Source organism: Protopterus annectens, chromosome 2.part0, assembly GCF_019279795.1.
Source record: "Protopterus annectens isolate FY-2018-M chromosome 2.part0, PAN1.0, whole genome shotgun sequence".
Classification (NCBI taxonomy): domain Eukaryota; kingdom Metazoa; phylum Chordata; order Ceratodontiformes; family Protopteridae; genus Protopterus; species Protopterus annectens.
The window spans coordinates 595,517,980-595,540,280 of NC_056728.1; the positions used below are offsets into that span (position 1 = coordinate 595,517,980).

Sequence of the window (22,301 nt, forward strand, 5' to 3'; positions counted from 1 at the left end):
GCTATTACTTGCTGCCAAAGACAGTTACCATTATTCATTTACAAAAATATTTTCAAACAGTTTAGAAAATCAAGCCATGCAGGGCAAAAGCTCCTAAAGGAGAAGGAAGGAAGAAAGGGGGGTGTAAAAAGTAAATGAATGAATATGAATTCAAAATTATATACTTACTCAGCCTGCACCACCCGTTTGCCCAAGAACACATTTTATATATTTATTTATATAATTATATATTTACATTTAAATTTATATTACTTACCCTGGTATATGGACAGGAAAGCTCCAGTTACAATGGGGCCTTACCATATACAGCTACGTAAATAAACATTTTGCCAGCAGAAAATCAAATATTTCAATTGTTCTCTGCATCTCATTACTAAAAATACCCATTCTCTTTCACCTAGATATGCAAAAAAATTGCAAAATAAGGAGAAGAAACTGTAACTACTTCTATTAAAATGTATGTTCAGTTTTATTATGGGAATATATATATATATATATATATATATATATATATATATATACATATATATAGCCGAAGAAGAAGAAGAGGGGGAAGGCATGCCCGAAGGCAGGAAGAGAGGAGGAAGGTTAGAAGTGTAGTACTGAGGGTAGGAACTTTGAATGTTGGCAGTATGACTGGTTTTGGGAGAGAGCTAGCTGATATGATGGAGAGAAGGAAGGTTGAAATATTGTGCATGCAAGAGACCAGATGGAAGGGAAGTAAGGCCAAGTGTATGCCAGACGGGTTCAAATTGTTCTATCATGGTGTGGATGGCAGAAGAAATGGGGTAGGGGTTATCCTAACGGAACAGTATGCCAAGAGTGTTTTGGAGGTGTGTCTGATAGAGTGATGTTTATGAAGCTTGAAACTGATGGTGTAATGATGAATGTTGTTAGTGCATATGCTCCACAAGTTGGGTGTGCGATGGATGAGACAGAAAAATTTTGGAGCGAGTTGGATGAAGTGGTGGTGAGTGTACCCAAGGGTGAGAGACTAGTGATTGGAGCAGACCTCAATGGGCATGTTGGTGAAGGGAATGAGGAAGTGATGGGTAGGTATGGTGTTAAGGAGAGGAATGCAGAAGGTCAGATGATTGTGGATTTTGCAAAAAGGATGGACATGGCTGTGGTGAATACGTATTTTAAGAAGAGGGAGGAGCATAGGGTGACGTACAAGAGTGGAGGAAGATGCACACAGGTGGATTATATCCTATGTAGGAGGGCCAGTCTGAAGGAGATTGGAGACTGTAAAGTGGTGACTGGGGAAAGTGTAGTTAAGCAGCATAGAATGGTGGTCTGCAGGATGATGTTGGTGATCAGGAAGCGGAGGAGTGTGAAAGCAGTGCCAAGGATTAAATGGTGGAAGTTAAAAAAAGGTGATTGTGAGGTGGGGTTCAGGGAAGAGTTAAGACAGGCACTGGGAGGCAATGAAGAGTTACCGAATAGCTGGGTAACTACAGCAGAGCTAGTAAGGGAGACTGCTAGGAAGGTGCTTGGAGTGGCATCTGGACAGAGGAAGGAGGACAAGAAGACATGGTGGTGGAATGAGGAAGTACAGGAGAGTATACACAGGAAGAGGCTGGTGAAGAAGAAGTGGTATTGTCAAAGAGATGAAGAAAGTATACATGAGTATAAGGAGATGAGGCGCATGGCAAAGAGAGAGGTGGCGAAGGCTAAGGATAAGGCATATAGAGAGTTGTATGAGAGATTGGACACTAAAGAGGGAGAAAAGGACCTGTACCGAATGGCTAGACAGAGGGACAGAGTTGGGAAAGACGTGCAGCAGGTAAGGGTGATAAAGGACAGTGAGGGAAACGTACTCACAAGTGAGGAGAGTGTAGTACTTTGAAGGGCTGATGAATGAAGAGAATGAGAGAGAGAGAAGGTTGGATGATGTGCGGATAGTGAATCAGGAAGTGAAGCAGATTAGCAAGGAGGAAGTAAGGACAGCTATGAAGAGGATGAAGAATGGAAAGGCTGCTGGCCCAGATGACATACCAGTGGAAGCATGGAGGTGCTTAGTAGAAATGGCAGTGGAATTTTTAACCAGATTGTTTAATGAAATTTTGGGAAGTCAGAGGATGCCTGAGGAGTGGAGAAATGTGTTTTGGTACCTATCTTTAAGAATAAGGGTGATGTGCAGCGCTGTAGTAACTACAGAGGGATAAAACTGATCAGTCACAGCTTGAAGTTATGGGAAAGAGTAGTGGAAGCTAGGTTAAAAAGGGAGGTGATGATTAGTGATCAGCAGTATGGTTTCATGCCAGGAAAGAGCACTACAGATGCAATATTTGCACTGAGAGTGTTGTTGGAGAAATACAGAGGTCAGAAGGAGTTGCATTGTGTCTTTGTGGACTTAGAGAAAGCATATGACAGGGTGCCTAGAGAGGAGTTGTGGTATTGTATGAGGAAGTCGGGAGTGGCAGAGAAGTATGTAAGAGTGGTACAGGATATGTACAAGGGTAGTGTGACATTGGTGAGGACTGCGGTGGAGTGACAGATAAGTTTAAGGTGGAGGTGGGTTTACATCAAGGATCAGCTTTGAGCCCTTTCTTATTTGCAGTGGTGATGGACAGGTTGACAGATGAGATTAGACAGGAGGCCCCGTGGACTATGATGTTTGCAGATGACATTGTGATATGTAGTGAGAGTAGGGACCAGGTTGAGGAGACCCTGGAGAGGAGGAGATATGCTTTAGAGAGGAGAGGAATGAAGGTCAGCAGGGCTAAAACAGAATATATGTGTGTAAATGAGAGGGAGGGTAGAGGAATGGTGAGGATGCAGGGAGTAGAGATGGTAAAAGTGGATGAGTTTAAGTACTTGGGATCAACAGTTCAGAGTAATGGTGAGCGTGGAAGAGAGGTGAAGAAGAGAGTACAGGCAGGGTGGAATGGGTGGAGAAGAGTGTCAGGAGTGATTTGTGACAGACTGGTACCAATAAGAGTGAAAGGGAAGGTCTACAAAAGGGTAGCGAGACCAGTTATGTTATATGGGTTGGAGACTGTAGCATTGTCAAAAAGGCAGGAGTCAGAGCTGGATGTGGCAGAGTTAAAGATGTTAAGATTTGCACTGGGTCTGACTAGGATGGACAGGATTAGAAATCAGTATATTAGAGGGTCAGCTCAGGTTGAACAGTTTGGAGACAAAGCAAGAGAGGCGAGATTGCGTTGGTTTGGACATGTGCTGAGGAGGGATGCTGGGTATATTGGGAAAAGGATGCTAAGGATGGAGCTGCCAGGTAAGAGGAAAAGAGGAAGGCCTAAGATGAGGTTTATGGATATGGTGAGAGAGGACATGCAGGCGGTTGGTGTGAAAGAGCATGATGCAGAGGACAGGGAGAAATGGAAACACATGATCTGCTGTGGCGACCCCTAACGGGAACAGCCAAAAGAAGATGATGATGACACACACACACATTTTTTTTTTTTTTTTTACAAAACAGCAAGGTTTTCAATGGCCAACCATTATTTTCACCAAATGCCAAATGATTTTAACAACATTCATTTAACATTTTAGATTTAATAAATTCAGTTAAAATAAATTAAAAACAGAAAACTTTACATATGGATCAGGGAGACAGAACTCTTGCCATTACCTGTTCTGTGCAGGGATCCAATTCATAAAGACCAGTATTTGAACCAACTAACACAGTCCCAGTGTCCGTTCGAATGGTAAAGCACTGTGGATCACCATATCCCTTTGCCTTGGTGCACTGCACACTTTTCAATAAATTCAAGTTGCGCATTACAGCAAAAGTCCTCTAATTTCTACAGAAAGAGAGAAAAATGGAAAAAAGGAGAAAAAAAGCTGAAAAAGAGAAAGTAAGGCAGGCATAGGTTGCGTATTGCACTTACCTTAACATAATTGTGCAAAGAAGACACTACTTACAACATAGCAAAAGTAGCATTTAACAAACAAGATAAACATGTAAGCACTTGACATGTTATTTACACAAGTATGCATGTTTGCTGAATTTGTTAGCAGGGTAGACCAAAAAAAGGATAAAGAGGTTTTAAATCCTGACGTTCAAGGCTTCTGAACATATTTTTGACATTCAAAATATGAAAGGCAAAGATCCTCTAATACCTGTGCAATGCCTGGTCCCAGACAGGAATGCAAAAAGCCAGCATAAAGTGAGTAACACATATATCACACAGCATCAGTGAGAACTGCAATACTGTTGCTCTAAAGCATAATACCAAGAAAAACTTTGAATGGCAACAGTTGCTCACAAAAGGTAGTACTACTAATAAAAAACAAAAAATGAAGCCGATGGTTAAAGTCACAACAGGCAAAATACTTATTTTTTTAGCTGTGGTTTTGTTGTACCCTACCACAGTCATCAGCATTATCTATCAGTGGGTCCTAGTGGTCCTTCATTGTCTGGAAATGATGGAAAGGATATGAGAACATCCAGATATGATGCTATCCTGACATTAGGGGGACCTTTCAGTGGGTCTGATTTTTTTTATCTAGAAGGTTTGTGTTCATTCTTTTCTTCTTGGTAATGAGTCCTCCATAACCAAGCGGGCAAGAGCCATCTAGGAGGGCAGTCATTCAGGCAGCTATAACAGCTGCATGCATCCTCATTAACATCTTGACTATAAGGAAATTTATGTTAGCCCTAACATTACCCAAAGTGTCACAACTACAACAAATTATAGGATGAAATTAACCACTTCAGCGCATAGAAAATGAACAAGCTGCCAAAATACTTTTAGCGTAATACATTTAATAATCTCTTTCATCAAAAGACAGACTTCATCAGAAATACAGACAAGAAACCAGTGTTTAAATACAAAAATTAACCAATCACCTTTAAAATTCAATTAACACATTAAAAATACCAGTTTAACCCTTTACTTGATAGCAAGCCTTCAATCACTTAGTCTCATTTAGCCCTGGAAATTGATCTGCTAACAACTTAATCTGTCATTCCATCTCCTTCTTTTCAATCAAATTATCGTACTTCCCACCTCTAAGATCTAACATGGCCTGTTCCAACACAGCAAAAATTTTTAAAATATTTTTTACAACTACTCGAATGTCTAAATAAGGTGTTGTTACAGTCATTGCTTTTAATAACGTGTGTGCTTCTTGACTGTTTTTTCTAAATTTCTCACAGTCATACCTATATAAAAACTTTAGCATCCAGAGCACATCACTATATAAACAACACCTCTACAACAACAGTTAAACCTGCCTACAACTTTAATCGTATACTGAAGATGTTCCAAAATAACGTACAGGCTAGCCCAACTTACAAGCTTAATTTTAGCTCTCCCAGTGTGAAAACAGAAACTCAACAGAGGAGGCCAATAGACTTCTATTTGTGTAAATTTCAGTAAATGGCTAGCAAGTGTACAGCTTGGATGCCAGGAAAAAAGAAATACAGAAGATCTGGAAAAAATAAGCTACAAAAAGTGAGGAAGAAACACTGAATGGGGAAAATTCTGCAGCTGTTCAGCAAAAAGCAATACAACCTCCAGACATGAAAATCAGTAACCTACAGGAAGATATAAGACAACTGCACACAGGCCTGACTAAAATAAACAAAACACTGATGGAGTACATCAACATAAACAACCAAAGGCTAGAAAAATGGAAGAAGCTTTAAACAAATACTCAGATGAGGTGATGAAGCTGCAAAATCAGAGGTCAAAATGAAGAAAAGAATGACTGAATATGAGATTGCTCAGGAAGAAATGTTTCAAAAAATAAGAGAATTAGAGAACAGAGCACGTAGGAAAAACCTGAGATTTTCAGCTATATGAGAGAAGCTAGAAGGAAAAGACTATTAATTTTATGAAAGCACAAATCAGCAACTGGACTGGTATTCCACAGCAGGAGTTGTTAGTTGAAAGGGCACATTGTGTGTATGGTCCAAACCTGGCTATGAGAAAGCAACCTAGACTTTGAATAGTAAAGATGTAATACTACCAGCAGGAGTTGATTTTGACAAAACTGTGGCAGCAGGACAAAGCACTAAAAGTGGGAGACAGCAGAATGTTTGGGGAGAATTATTACTCATTGTACACCAGGTAGGAGAGAAGCACATTTATTCCAGTATTCAGGGAATATTGAGACTCAGGTATGAGATTCAAACTGCTGTACCCTGCTGTTTGAATCTCCTGGAGGGACAAAATCATTTTTTGATGAAGTATATGCTAAACAGGAAATACCAAAGTTTGTCCAACAAAAAGTGAGCTGTGAAACAGAAAGATCCTGCTCCTTGTTCTTCTGATAATAAAGACCAGAGAGGGAGACTGTACCTGTGAAACTTTTTCCAATGTTTCAATGGCAGACAATGGAGTGAAGGAAGGGAACGCAAGAGCTGACTAGAAGAAATTGAGAGTAAGCCAGAAATGAAGCAGAGACAGGATCTGGGAGATGGAGATGAACAGTAATAAAACCAACAATGTGGGATTACAATGCAATATGTGTGTGAAGTATGATAGAACAAGAAAATATGGAAAAATTGGACTTGTTCAGAGTTTGTTGGACTTTCTCTTAGCTGCCAATCTTCACATCTCTTAGCTACCCATCTTCACACCTGTACAAGATTTACGCTCGTTGCTCTTTCCATTAAGCTATTTTCTACTCAAAACTGCAGTGTCACAGCTGCGTGTTCTGATAGTATCCCAGGACTCTCAGATGAGAATGCTCTTTTGCTAGAACGACTTCAGCTATCCTGGAGAAGGTCTGGCATTTACGACCGCAACAGGTCCATATATCTTTCATCCCCATAGTTACTATAGATCCGTCCATAAAAACATATCCACTGCCTGAGCTGTTCATTCTTCTTGGCCCTGAATGCACCTTATCCACTGCCCAGCCTAAATTCCAATCCCCTGTCCATACGGTTAGTTTTTTTGGAAGACTATCTCATAATCTCTACCAATTTTCACTTTATCCCACTCACTAGCTATTTCTTCTGAAGATTTCTAGTTTCCCTAATAACTCTCAAATAATTTCCACTACCCATTTCTTAAATTCCTGTCTTTTTAACAGGTGGGAGGGAAAGTACCAGTGTCTCATTTTTACTTACCCTGCATGATCTGAAACAGTTACTGGATGTGTGCTGAAGCTTTCAATTAAATGCATATGTTCCTGTGAAACAATTTCTATCCAATCTAGCCCAGTTATAGGGAATAATATGTAAATTCTACTGGAGCTCCTACTACTGAATTTAAATCTTCCATACCATATACTTTCATAAATGTATTAAAAAATATACAATCTTTTATTATATTTCCCTTTCTATGTACTCCTAACACATCCTGTTACAAATCAAGTTCCACTCTCCACCTATGAGTAATATTCCCCACTGAAAGCTAATTACTAGTCCTAAAATTTTCTTAAGATCCATAATAGCAATTTTAGGTGGAATATAAATACATGCCAGCGTAATTCTCCTCCTCTCTTTCCAATACCTACTTATTACCACACATCTACCATTACTGTCTTTTCTCCTCTATCACTACTGCATCCCCCATTGCAATCGGTATTATTACTCCTATTTTCCTTTGAGCCCAGTTTATATTCTAATATACTACGGATAGTGACCATTATGATAAAAAGCTATTGATCCCACTTATTACCCATGTTAGTTTTTTAATGCCTATTTTCAATTTCTGATTAAAAGTAGCCACTACTGTTTAGCAGGCTCATCTTTTATACAGTTGTTTCTTTTCATCTCCATATCAGCCTATGTCACATTTTCAAGACTTTTTGTTTTAATGAAAACCCTCAAACACAAAACTAAATATATTTTCAGAACACCCCATCCCTTATTAACTTAGAGCAAACACACCCCTCCACATACAACTACTCCAAATTGACAGCTGCACCCACAGGCATAACCTAATCTAAAATTAAGTTTACTATGCTAAAGCGTATGTTGCAACCTGTGTTTCCATCAGTGTACTCCTTTCTTATCTCTGTTCCTCTGCCAGATGTGAAAAACAGCCTGTATGCTTTCAGAAAACATTAACTTTTAGCTCTAAGATAAAATGCACTGATCTATTAAATGCATTAAAGTATTAAGTCTGCTGGAGAGGTTACTATCTCTTATTCATTTCACATAATTTCAAATATTATTTTTCACTGAATTACTTGTCATTATACCTTTAAATTGTTTGCTTTTCCTGCAGATATCTTGTCTCCACATAAAAGTAGTCAGAAATTTAAAAAAAAACAGTTAACAACTTTGGAAATACTTGAAGGAATCTTTGTAAATTTCACTCAGAACAGAATGTAGAGAGTTCCCTTGGCTAACTATCTTTAGTTGTAGACTTCTTGACTCACACTGAGAAAAACTGTTAATGAGGTAATGGGAGAGGAATGGGGTAATGGGGGAGGAAAAAAAGCTAAAATGCAAGATGATTAGCATTTTCATGCCTTTCATTATTTTCCAAGCCTATTTGCTAAAAAATGTTCATAGCTTAAGCTGAGAATATTACTCTTGACACCCACCCTTGTAAAAAAACAAGGTAAATTATCAGCTTAGTTCTACATATAATACAATTAATAGTTTTACACCCCGCCTCAGTAGCACTAATTATAGTATTAAATTAACATGCTTCTGTTCAGCCTTTCTTCTTGTTTATAATGTAAAATCTATATTTCATACAATTACAAAAAAGTGTTTACCTTTAACATATACAGCAGTCACTGATAAGACTAACACCTCTCAAGCACGCACATGCACACACAGACTTAAAGAACCCTGACTGCACACTATACACAACTGCTTTACAATACAACATGCAGTTTATGCCATGAAATGTTTTATACAAATACTAAGAGCAAAATTTATTTTACTTACTTTTTTTCCATTTTAGTGTCTTTCTAAAAATTAAAAACACATAATATGGGGTATATGCTTTATTTACACTCCATCCACAAGTTTTAAAGTCAACAAAAGTCTGTTCTTTTCAAAGTCCCTTTTATTTGCAAAGCCATATTTTACAAATGTGATTGATGCTTTATAATCTCACATTTATTCACTAATTTCAGTGTTACTAGACTTCTTCATAATCAGCTCCATCTCCCAACACTAGACTCTGGCTGAAGGCCAAGGTACTCCTGGTTCTACTAGGCAATTCCTGTGCTTTTTTCTGTCTCACACATACTTTCCTTTGGAACACTGAAAAAAAAGTTTCACTGGCAAAGTCTCTCTATGAACTTTACTGTCAGAAGGGTGAGAAAGCAGAGTCACCTTCTGCTTGCTGACTTACTTTTCTATTGAATTAATATGTTTATTTCCTTCTTAGCTTGTTCTGAATCACAAAAATGCTCCTCCAGGAAAAATACTCAGAAGACAGTTGGATATAGCAGCTTGAATCTCATACCTACCTCTCAACATTCCTTGACTGCTAGGATAAATTTGCTTCACTCCTGCCTGGTGTACAGTGAATAATCAATTTCCACATTCTGTCTCCAATTGTTAATACTTTTCCTTTTTGTCACAGTTTTATCAGGATAAATGTTTTTAGCTGGTATGATTGCATCTTTAATAATAAAAAAATATTGGTTGCTTTCTCATGGACAGGTTTGGAGCATATACTCAATGTGCCCTTTCAATTAACAAATCTTGCTGTGCAACCCTAGTAGTCTTCCTTATTTGTGTGTTCAGTTTCTCTGGTACAAGAGAAAATCTCTGGTTTCCTCTGCACACTCCATCTTCTAATTCTACTATTTTTTTAAACAGCTCCTCTTGAGAAGCATCATACCTAGCCTGCTTTTTTACATTTCATCCTCTGATTTTTGCAGTTTTATCAGTTCATCTGAATATCTAGTAAACATTTATTTTTTCCAGCCTTTTGTTATTTGAGTTTATATATTTCCTCAGTGTTTCATTTATTTTAATCACCTCTGAGAACAGTTGATCTACTTGTTCCCTCTAAATCTCTCAATTACTGGAAGCCATCTCTTGAATTAAAGCTGAAGCTTGAACTGTTTTTTGGTGAATAGTTGCAGTATCCTTCCCAGACAGTGTTTGCTCTTTACATTTTCTGTGTGATTTTCTTTCGGGTAATCCAAATGTCTTCATTGCTGGCATCCAGGCAGTACACATACTAGTCAGTAACCGAATTTTAACCAAAAACACTTTTGATGGCAGTCCTGTTTCTCTTTTTACACTGGGAGAATTTAAAGTCATTTATCAATGTGCAACCATCTTGGGAGTCACCATGCCTAGTTTCTTAACAAAAGCATTAGAAATAACCCAAGTCTGATTTAGCATCATGCACTTTTCACAGAATAAATAAGACATAAGGAAAACAACATAAACATACTTTCAACCAGGAATAAAAAGCGCTTGCCACAAAGGATATCTCTATAAAATGTCTGAAATTTGTAGCACCTTGTGTTGGGCATTGTTTTTTTCTGAAGAAAGCGGGTAGGAATGAAATGTCTTGTGTTCTAATCTGCAGGACACTTTGCAAAAACTTTAAAATTTGTCAAGCACAACATTTACATTTCAGATAAAGTTCTCTTTAATGAATCAGTTTCTGAACAATCCTGAAAGTTGAACTACTCTATAATAAAGTAATATATTTAAGAATTAAACATCTTTAAATCCTCTACTGCAATAGAAAGCAAAAGAGAGGACTCGTACAGAACCAAAACAAGGAGCCTTTATTTCTGCCTCTAAATAGCAGAAAAATCTGAAGAGACTGATACAATGCAGTTTTGTATTTCTGGAAAACACTGGAATACAAAAGTTAAGTTATTTAAGGAACATTCATTGAGAATGCTAATAAAAGAGTCCTGACTCATAAAATGCCTCTGCTACAAAAATGTGATAGGCTCCTACCAGGGCAACATAACTGTGCTGGATCTAGGATATATATAGACAATGATTATCAATCTACAACAAGAACTTTTCCATGCCCCTATTCACACAATGTGGACAGAAACATCTAAAAGCATAGATACATATTCAAAACACTCCTACACCATCTTGGTGTTAGCCTAATCTAAGCTTGTAATGCTCAGTAGACACACATGACTTAGAAAGAGGGTTACATGAAGAGTTAAAGGAACAAGGAACAAGGCACAGCACTCAGCAACCTGAAAGAGCACTAATGTCAGGCTGGAAGATGTATTCGCTGAACTGCTAGTCAAAGATCCACACAATTTAATACAGTTTATAACAATAGTAAATAACTGATACTTTATTGTATGTACGTGATCTGGTTTAATTTCCAAACTGCTGAAACTGCAGTGCAGTATTAGAGGGTGCTGCATTCCTGAGTGTGCAGTGCTTTGATTGAGACCTTAAACAAAAGGTCCCATTTGCTTGAATTGGTGATCCTATGGCACCTACTGAAAAGGGAAGGGGGGGGGGTTCCCCCAAAGCCCTGGCCAAATTTCTCCCAGTATTACAAATACGACCTCGGGTTTCCCCTAAAAGTGGCCACTAGCCTGGTGGGACTAACATAGTCAACAAAGGATAAATAAAATGTATTCCTTCTTTAGCCTGACCTGCATCCAAATATGTTTTAGTCTAAAGATAGATTCAAGTTACTATAACTCACACCTGCCTTACCACATACCTTAATTGGAAGGGAAAAAAACTTCATTCTCTTCTGCTTGGTGCACAGAGAATAACAGCTTACACAAAACACTCTGCTGTCCCCAATTTTGAATATCTTCTCTCAGTTTTGTCATGAGCAGCTCTTTGCTGGTATGACTGCATTTTTTTCCCAGTATGTCGCTTCACAGTAAGACGTTGTCCTGTTCGATTCTCAGCTAGAGCATCTTCTGTGTGGAGACATGCATGAATGGGCGTACCTTCGTTGAAGGTTGTGCATCAGGGCCGGCAACTCTGCACATAAAAATCTACTGCCAATCATTAGCGGACCGGAGTTCCGCTGTGGCGACCCCTAACCGGGAAAAGCCGAAAGACACAACATACATATTGGCTTCTTTCTCATGGATAGATTTGGAGCTAAACAATTAACAACTCCTGTTGTGGGATGCCAGCCCACTTACTTATGTGTACTTTTATAAAATTAATGCAATTTATTCCTTTCAGTTTCTCTGGTACAGCAGAAAATCTCTGTTTTTATTTGTCTTCTACCTCTATTTTTTTGACAGCATTCTTCTTGATAAGCATCATTTAGGCAGTGTTTACTTAATTTCAGCCTCTGATTTATGTGTTATCAGCTCATCTGAATAGCTACTTAAAGCTTCTTCTGTTCTTTCCAGCCTTTCGCCATTTGACTGAGATACTGGGAGAATCATAAACACCTCTGAATGAATTTGATTTATTTTTCCTCTAAATTACTGGAAGCCATCTCATGTATCCAAAGCTGTAACCCAACCCAAACAGCTTTTTGCTGAACAATTGCAAGGCACTTGCCCATTTACTTGATTTTTCCCGTAATTTCTTTAGATTTCTTCTTTGCTCACATTCAGGCAATGCAATGACTAAATAGTAATTGGATATTTACCAATACGGTTATCTTTTACTATCTTTTTTTTTTTTTATGTCACCTTTTATTTTTCACACTGGGAAAGCTCTAATCAACCTGCTTTTCAGACTGCAGCCATTTTGGTATTTTGACATTCATTTTGAAAAACAGTTAACTGATGGGTTACGACTAAAGAAACACAAACCTACTTCTTTGTAGTACACAGAGCTTTAGCTGCCCCTATGTAATACAAAAAGTCTAGAAGCACAAAGCGCTTTACAGTTTTTATTTGGAAGATATGACACAGCAATGCCATACAGAGAGAGGCCAGAAGTGAAGGGTATCTCTGTTCAACCAGACATACACTTTACTTTGCCACATTTTTTTGGTAGCACAAATTATATTGCAGTTTTTTAAAACTTGATGACACTGTTATGTGGTGGTTGCCTTGTGTGTTCTAATACAAGACTAGAACATTACCTCTTCAAAAAGTACAAAACAGAGGATTATGATCGGGTTGTACACCCATTATTATATGTTTGAGACACAGCTGCCAAGCAATTCACCTTGAAAGCAAAGCCCAGGAGGTAAATCTCGGGCACCCACATCAAGAACACATAATTAAAGGCTACTATTGGAAACATGGTCATAATTCTTTATAACGCATGGAGCTTTATGTGATCCATGTACTACTGGTTACTGAGACAGAGATGGAGAAAGGGAGACGTGTAATCATGGCACTCTATGCACTACAAAAGTTGCTATGCATTTCAGAGAAGCAAACAACAAGCTCATCTTTTTACAGCATAATCTGAGCACAGCATGTAATGAAAAATACGTATTCAGCATTTGGTTCTTTTTAATACTAGAAGGACCCTTTTAACACTTTTTTTTACTCAGATTGATGGCAGAAGAAATGCCTGGGATGGAAGAGCACTTCTGACTCTACACACTGTTAGTGATTCAGTAAGTCTTTACAGTCAGTAATAAATCGTCAGTTTTCATTGCCAATTTTATGGGTTCACCTACAAGATATCATAAATCACCATGTTAAGCATCAAATGTTCTAACCACTGCTGCAGTCCAACAAAATGCCAACATAAAAACCATCTCCATCTAAGAATTTATACACAAAACATTTCAAAAATTTTCAAGATGTAAATAATACACAGCAAAGAAATAACTGCATAATGGCACGTAAATGAGCCAACGTAAAAAAATCAATGCAAATGCTGTGCAGTATGGCTGCATTGAGATACAAGGAGAAAGCACAACAGAACACAGCAGAACAGCATTTAGCATATACATATGCATTCACAGAAGTTTGTGTTTAACTGCACAATATTTCTGTTGCTCTAAATATGGGCTGTGCTGACTAGGTTATGTGCCTCACAGACCTAGGGCTCTTAAACATTGCTGACAGTGCCTGATCTATCACACCTTCACTGATGATTAGATATTGAATCACTATAGAGTAGACTTGATAATATACAAAGAGTGGTTCATGCATTTCATCCACATACTGAACATCATGCAATGCATGTTTTTTTTGTGGCTACCATGGTTATCTGTACCTCTTAACATCCCACACGGCCCTTTTAGCTACCAACTGGGAACACACTGCATATTTCTCAGCCTTCTGCTTCAGACTGAAGCAAGTTCACAGATACTAATCTAATCTGTTACATGTTAATGAGTGCACAAAACTCCCAAGAATCAAAGAAGACACAAACAGCATTACACATGATCCTACAATATTGCAGATTATGTCCACTTCCCTGAGGCACTAGATGCCACAGGCTACACTCATGCAATAAAGAAGGCTCCGCGTGGCCCAGACTCCAAGAGAAAGATCAATAGGAAAGGCTATGACTCCCTGAACTGCCATGTGCTTTGTAATGCACAAAGGATCATTACTAGTGTGTGAGTGCAGCAACCTGTTTTTTTTTTTTTAATGAGCCACACATTCTGACTTGTATATCTGTTTCCAGTGTGGTGATTTCGCACAGGGTCATCTTGTTGGCATATGCTGGCACAGTGTGTACAACACATTCCAACGTATACACACTATGTGCAGTGGGTACAAAAGGTTTACACACCCCTGTTAAAATGCCAAGTTTTTGTGATACAAATAAATGAGTCCACAATAAATCATTTCAAAACTTTTGCCATCTTTAATGTGACCTATAACCTGTACAATTGAATTGAAAACAAATCTGTTAGGGGAAAAATATAAAAAATAAAAAATATACAATAAGCTGGCTGCATAAGTGTGCACACTGTTAAACTAATTCTTTGCTGAAGCACCTTTTGATTTAATTACAGCATTCAGTCATCTTGAGTAGGAGTTTATCAGCATGGCACATCCTGACTTGGCAATATTTGCCCACTCTTCCTTGCAAAAGCGCTCCAAATCAGTCAGATTGCAAGGGCATCTCTTGTGCACAGCCCTCTTTAGGTCACCCCACAGATTTTCTATTTGATTTAGGTCTGGGCTCTGGCTGGGCCATTCCAAAACTTTAATTTCTTCTGGTGAAGCTATTATTTTGTTGATATGGATGTATGCATGGGATAATTGTGGTGTTGAAAGGTGAAATTTCTCTTAATCTTCAGCTTTCTAGCAGACGCCTGAAGGTTTTGGGCCAAAAGTGACTGGTACTTGGAACTGTTCATAATTCCCTCCACCTTGACTAAAGCCCCAGTTCCGTTCCAGCTGAAAAGCAGCAACCCCAAAGTATGATACTGCCACCACCACGCTTCACTGCGGGGATGCAAAGTGCTGTTTTTGCACCAAACGCACCTTTTGGAATTGTGGCCAAACAGTTCATCCTTGGTCTCATCAAACCATAACATATTTTCCCACATGCTTTTGGGAGACAGTGTATTGTTTTGCAAATTTTAGCCTGGCCTGAATGTTTTTCTGTGTAAGAAAAGGCTTCCATCTTGCAACTCTACCCCATAGCCCAGATGTATGGAGAATACTACTGTCACATGTAGTACACAACCAGTACTTGCCAGAAATTCCTGCAGCTCCTTCAGTGTTTGCTGTAGGTCTCTTGGCAGCCTCCCTGACCAGTTTTCGTCTTGTCTTTTCATCAGTTTTGGAGGGACTTCCAGTTCTTTAGAATGTCACTGTTGTCTCACATTTTCTCCACTTTTTGATGACTGTCTTCATGGTGCTCAATGATATATCCACTGCTGTGGAAATTTTTTTGTACCCTTCTCCTGACTGATACCTGTCAACAATGAGATCCCTTTGATGCTTTGTAAGCTCTCTGCGAACCATGGCTTTTGCTGTAGCAGACAACTGAGTATATGTCAGGAAAATCCTACTAGGACAGCTGAACTTTATTTGGGGTTAATCAGAGTCTCTTTAATTGATGGCAGGTGTGTACCCAAGATGACTGAATGCTGTAATTAAATCAAAAGGTGCTTCAGCAAAGTGTTAGTTTAAGGATGTGGACACTTATGCAACCAGCTTATTACACTTTTTTTATTTTTTTATATTTTTCCCCCTAACAGATTTGTTGGCTTTTCAATTGAATTGTACAGGTTATAGGTCACACTAAAGGTGGGAAAAGTTTTGAAATGATTTATTGTGGTCTCATGTTTTTATATCACAAAAACCTGGCATTTTAAAAGGGATATGTAAACTTTTATATCCACGGTATGTAGCCAAGTACTTCAGTTACCACTGCGCCATTTGCTAAGGGTGAGTATGCCCACCAAGGAAGCAGTGTGCAACTCCAATTCTTGAGTCTCAGCTGCAGCTGGAGCCCTTCTGAAGCTGGAAGAAGTAGCAGGATTCCTCTTGCACAAAAGGTCGTATGAATGTTTTTTTTCCCCACCCAGTTGTGAAGGACAGTGGTGATACCATGTTCTATATTTGTGATATATTTCTAGGTATCAGAGTATCACGGATAGACTCTGTAGAGGGTACCTGCATGCACCTTGTTAAGTTTTAGCCATTTCTTCACGTAGCCCATCACAGCTTCAACTTGTGAATGCATAACATAGAAAATAACACAAAGAAAACCTTATGTTATGCTACAAAAGACTGCATATTTGTGACATGCAAGATAGCGTGCCATATGCAGTCAATTCTTTCTTATGTAACCATACCTTCTCTTAGTGGCAACCCACTGCACACTTGATGTACCCATGACAAGAAATACATGAAGAACAGGAAGATCAGCAAGCCAAGGAATCTCCCTTTGTTACAGCTTATGGACGGTCTGATGAGAGGGCTGAAGTACCATCCTCTGGTGGGTCCTGATGGTCCACCATCTGGTGACCAACCACTGCTGCAGCAATATGTTGTCAAGCATCAGGATGGTCAACATCTTAGACAGACAGAGGCAGTCCGGCATCAAACTGCAGATTAACTGGAGTGACAAGCCTCAAATACGGAGACATTCATTGAAAGGCACCATCTGGCAATGCCTCAGATCATCATTAGCTGGTAAGGAGTCTGTGTAAGTATCCCACTAGCCACAGTGACACCCCCCCCCCTGGCCAGCACACCACCATATCCTCTAAGTGGTGCAACTCCCCCTTCCTACTGTATCCTATTTAATGCCTTGTGCATGGTCTAGCCCTCCAAGCCATCCTGACACACTCCATGGCCTGTGACCTACTTTATCCCCTAAATGGTGCAACCCCCTCTTCATAGTGCATTTTACCTTATACCTTCTATGTGGTCCAACTCTCTCTCATCACCATATGTCCACCCACTACCACCCCATACTTGTGTGTGCTAAACCACCCATTTGTCTATAACAGTATACATTTGTCGGCACCTGTAATCCACCCAACTTCCCCTTTCCATACCCAGTCTTCCCCTGCATACCCTAACCCTCAGCCCTTTTCTCTTCATACAGTAAAATAAGGTCTACCCTGCAAAAGTACTCTACCTTCAAATCTTCTGCCTACCACTGTCCTATTTGTTCCCTTTCTGCATTTCTATTTGCTTGCTTACCTCCCCGCAATAGCAATAATGGTGGATGTGTGATTTTGGCCACCTCTTTTGTAACATTCATATATTTCAATTCACAACAGCACTGTGCTTTGCTGTGCTTACTGGTACAAATTACCACATGCCTGCAAAGTTACGTGGATTATACACAACCTGGCCTTCAATCATCAAGGCATTTTAGTTAGGAAGAGTGCTATCAATGCATAGGTACACTCTGCATGCTCTTGCTGCTCTGCTTTGTACTGTGACAGCCATGCAACTGGTTTAGTTGCCCCATTTTTTTGCTCCTGATTATTGCAGTAGTCTAAGTAGTTTGACAGGTAATATACTCTCCACTGGTGCAGAAGGCTATGGGTTCTATTTCCACACCTGGAAGATGGATTACTTTTTTTTGTTTGTATTGTAACAAAACAGGGGGTTATAGTCACCAAATATAGATCATTCCAAATCTTACAGATATGTTTTTTTTTCCACTCTTCAGAAACAGAGTAATGCAAACTCTGCTAGCTCACAGTAATGACCATTAAACTTTCTTTACATCCTGCAATAACAGTTCAATGTGTCTGAAAATGAAAACGGTGATATAGAAGGGATAGCAGGTGAATATTAAAGTTTCGGGGGGGTCCCTCGCTGATAAGTTCTGTTTGAGCAAAAACCAGGTAGGGGTGTCCTCTTTCCCCTTTCCCATTTATTTGCATTCTATTTAGAACCACTGACAAAGAAAATAAGGAACTCAGCAATTCATGAATATAACTGATATGGTAATCAAGAAAAGTTGGCTTTATTTGCAGATAATATAATTTTATACCGGATAAAACCAGGAAAGGACATTTCAGTGTTGTGGAACATTCGGAGGCAGTTTCAAGTCTTTTCGGGACAAAAATTAATAAAGATAAAACAAAGGCAATTGCTATAAACCATGTACCCACACACAAATTGGTCCAGAAATACCCACATTTATGGGGAAATTATAAAATGAAGTACTTAGGAGTATGGATTGAAAAGAATTCTGTTATGGCAGCCAAGGATACATGGAAATAGACTAAACAAAAGATAATACAAAAACTGAGAATTTGGAAGCTCTGTTTTATGGATGTGGCTAGCAAGATACAAGCAGTGAAAATGCTTTTAGTCACTTTACTTTTATACACAGGTTTGGTGTATTTTTATCAACCAGAGGAGAAGTTGTGGATAGCAATTAATAAAGAGTTGAAAGATTTTATCTGGGAGAGGAAGATGGCAACAGTCAAGTGGGATAAGCTGATCCTTCCAACTTAACAAGGTGGTTTGGGATCGCCTGATTTGAAGGGGTATTTCTGAGCTACACAGTTAAGGCTCCTATATACAGCACACATAGAAAGCTATAATTCCAAGTGGAAAGGGGTGATGAAACATGTGGGACGCTCAAGATACAAGGAATAACTGGGATTTAGGGTGCAGATCCTTAAAGACAGTAACAGTCATACAGAATATTACATTCATAAAACAGCAGAAAATATTGTAAGAACTAAGCAAACATCAAAATGGAGAAAGAAGATTCTTCCAATAGGGATGACTGCAATTAGGGATGCAGACAATAGGCAAGAGGGGGCTGGAATTTACTGGAGAAAACTGGCAAAGGAACCACGGCTTGGGAGCAAATAATTACAGAGGGAAAGGTAACAGAATGAGAAGAAGCTAAGAATTAATTTGGACAGCAGGCTAAAGACTACCCTCCCTATATGCAAACAAAAAGAAATAGGGGGGTTCTAAGCAAAACACCAGTATTGGTAGTGATTTTAGTAGAATCTAGAACAGATGCTGATGTGAAAGACCAATTGGTGCAATGGTTAAGGTGTTTGCTTCCTATCCAGAAAGTACAAGGTTTGACCATGTCCTCTCGTAAGAACTTTATTGATTGAAGTGATATTTTTTTTTAACCCTCTGAGGGGGAGAGACTGGTTAAACGGATAAGTAGTAGGGCATATAAAATATGTTATAGTTACTACAGGAATCAATCAGAGGAGGTTAGAAAGGACTTGGAAGAGAAAATGGATAAGTAATTCACAAAGAAATAATGGCAAGATATACTGTACGTATCACTCCCAAAAATGCAGTAAAAACTAGAATATTTAGGATCTTTGCTTGGAAGTTTTTGCAGAGGTATTTTTATACCCCAAGCAGACTGCAAAAAACTTTTCCTCAGCTAAATGTTGGAGGTGTGATGGGGAAGAAAGAGATACTTTGGAACATATTTTTGGGGAGTCTAAAAAGTTGGCATACTTTAAAAATTCCCTGCATATTACTCTGTCAGAAATACTAAGTGAGCAAATTGGTGCAAGTAAGGAAATGTTTTTTGAGCTGTGATATAGAATCGGAATTGCTTAAACATATTAAGGCCTTACTGAGTTTAATTCTTGTGGCTGCCAAAAATGCAGTTACTCGAAAATTAAAATCAAAGTCTAAACTAACCATACTAGAAGTAGTTAATACAGTAACAGACATTAAAGAACTGTAAGTGGGATATTTAGAAAAAGGGTAAGCACAAATTACACAGAAAAATGGAAATTGTGAGGACAATACACGCAGAATAATATTTTGGAAGAGGAATGAGGTTTAAGGGAAAGCAGGAATTAAATAAACTACGTTATGTATCGTTCGACTGACAATTACTGTATAGATTATAAGTGATGCGTAATGTTTGCAACTGAAAATATGGCAATATGGTTTGTTTTCTTTATATAACTATGATTATCTACATCATAAATGATAATTCAATAAAAATATTTCTTGTTAAAAAGTATAAAAATGAAAAACGGCATAATTCATCAGCCCCGATTTTACATCAGACTTTTGCTCTACACCCCTTAAAAGTTTTGACTTTGTGACACAACAGTGATGATTACAGTATCACTACAATTACAGACTTCTTACTCTTCAAAAAATACGGCGGTTCCTATTAGTGTTCTAGCTGAATAGTACAATTATTTGCCCCCACTGTTATTCTTTCACACTGTTCCGGATTCTTAAATTAACAGGTTGACAGCATAAGAGAATCAGAAACACTGTCAACATATAATCAACAGTTCTACAAACTGCAATCAAGAAAAATGACTATACACCTTTGTGTTACGTTCTCATCCTCACCTCAATGCGTTGCATTCCGTTAGCTAATGAACTAACAGAATAAATTGGGCAACTTAATTACTCTGTTAAAATAAATCTCTCAGACAAAAAAATCATATTAATCGTACCTATTAAAGTGCAACAGCTGAATGTAGTAACGTCTTCTTGATGATAAATGAGATTCTTGTGCTGACTACTACTGTACTACATGTGAACTATTCTAGATCCATTTCTAAACTGAGATCACCAGCTAAATATGACAAACTTCCCACGTTGTTTCATGTTGCGGAAGTAGTTTAACTTTAACCCCAGACACATCGTCGACGAAAGCAATGACGCGATGAGGTAGCCAGAGAGAAGTCGTTCACTCTCCCAAAATTATTTGCAACCCAAAGTATTTTTTTTATTTTACTGGCTCTCTTTCAACTGTGTAGAATTCCGTTTATGATGCCTTATTTTGTCTCACCATATTGATCGATTTGAATCTGTGGTCAACCACCATGGTTTACTGTCAGTCAGCAATAACTCCAAGTCTTTTATTTTAGTAATTAAAACGTGTCCCTGATGGCATGTCAGTAGTAAGAAGCTCTATGAAGCAGTGGTTATTACATTTTAAGATGGGCCTTGTGGGCTCAGATATTTCTTGGGTAGTCCTAGGTCTGCAAATCATTCATGTATATCCTGGAGTGTAGAGAGAAGTCTGAAGTTGAAGTCTCTTTTTGAGACCACACATGAGAGGTAGTGTCCAAGATGGAGGAGATTAGTTGTGCTTTTGTCTGAGAGAAGACCGGGGAAGAGGTAGGCTGTTGCTATATACAGAGCCTGGGCATTTGCTCTGTGAGATTTTAATTACTATCCAGTCTGACTTGTTCCCTGAAGAGTGTGAGGCTTGGGTATAAGTAAGTGTTTACATAGGGTTACCACTTGTCCCTTTTTGTGGGGGACAGTCCCACTTTGGGCACTTGTGTCCTCCGAAAAAGCTAAAAAAATGGCAAATGTCCTGAGATTTTAAGACAAAATATATTTCTCGAATTTTCTTTAATAGTTGCATAAAACAGTTATTTTGTATCTGGAACACAAATATATGAAATAGCATAAGCAACTCAAATGCTACAAAAATAATTTTTATTTTGGCAAAAAACTGAAGTTCTGTCCTTTGCACTGGCTGTGGGTATGTTTTGTCCTGCAAAATCTCACATTGCTACAAAAAATGTCCCACTTTGGGCATTTGAAAAGGTGGCAATCCTATGTTTACACAGGACGTTTGTATAGGATATACCCTAATATTTGTGTCATTTTGTTACTTACACCTTGCACTTTCATATGCTGAATATTAGCTGGAGAATCACTTACAGAAGCCACCCTCAGAAATATCAGGACATTATAAGGAACTATTGATGTTAAATGGAAGTATACAAAAAGGTGTTATAGGTGTGACTTAATTAATTAGTACCTCGAACACTCTCAGGCATGGGAGTGGTAATTTTCACTCTGTTAGAACTGAAAACCATAGTGTTGTACAGATGTTTTGTGGCATATATATTTATCAGAAAAAATGTATTTCTTGTAGGAAACCATGTACCCATGTTACACACTCTCTGAATTTGCTGCCCAATTAATTTGTGTGTGTGTGTGTGTGTGTGTGTGTGTGTGTGTGTGTGTGTGTGTATGTATGTGTAAATTAGTACAGCGGTATTTCTTTATCTCTCTTCTCCAAAATATGTGAAAAGAAGACAGACTGTGTGACACACAATAAAATTTGGGAAGACTGAAACTGTAAACCATAATAGAATCAAATG

The 22,301-nt window shown here is 38.4% G+C and overlaps 1 protein-coding gene across 1 annotated transcript in view; it reads right to left on the minus strand.

The window, feature by feature from the left end:
• ELP1 (elongator acetyltransferase complex subunit 1) overlaps positions 1 to 20,800 on the minus strand; it is a 1,639,125-nt gene extending 1,618,325 nt beyond the window's left edge. The window contains exons 1-2 of the mRNA XM_044060975.1: positions 20,631 to 20,800; positions 3,596 to 3,767 (exon numbers count right to left, since the gene is read on the minus strand). Coding sequence (XP_043916910.1) covers positions 3,596 to 3,745 — 150 coding nt within the window. The 5' untranslated portion in view covers positions 3,746 to 3,767; positions 20,631 to 20,800. The remainder of the gene's footprint in view (positions 1 to 3,595; positions 3,768 to 20,630) is intronic.
• Positions 20,801 to 22,301: the final 1,501 nt, after the last annotated feature.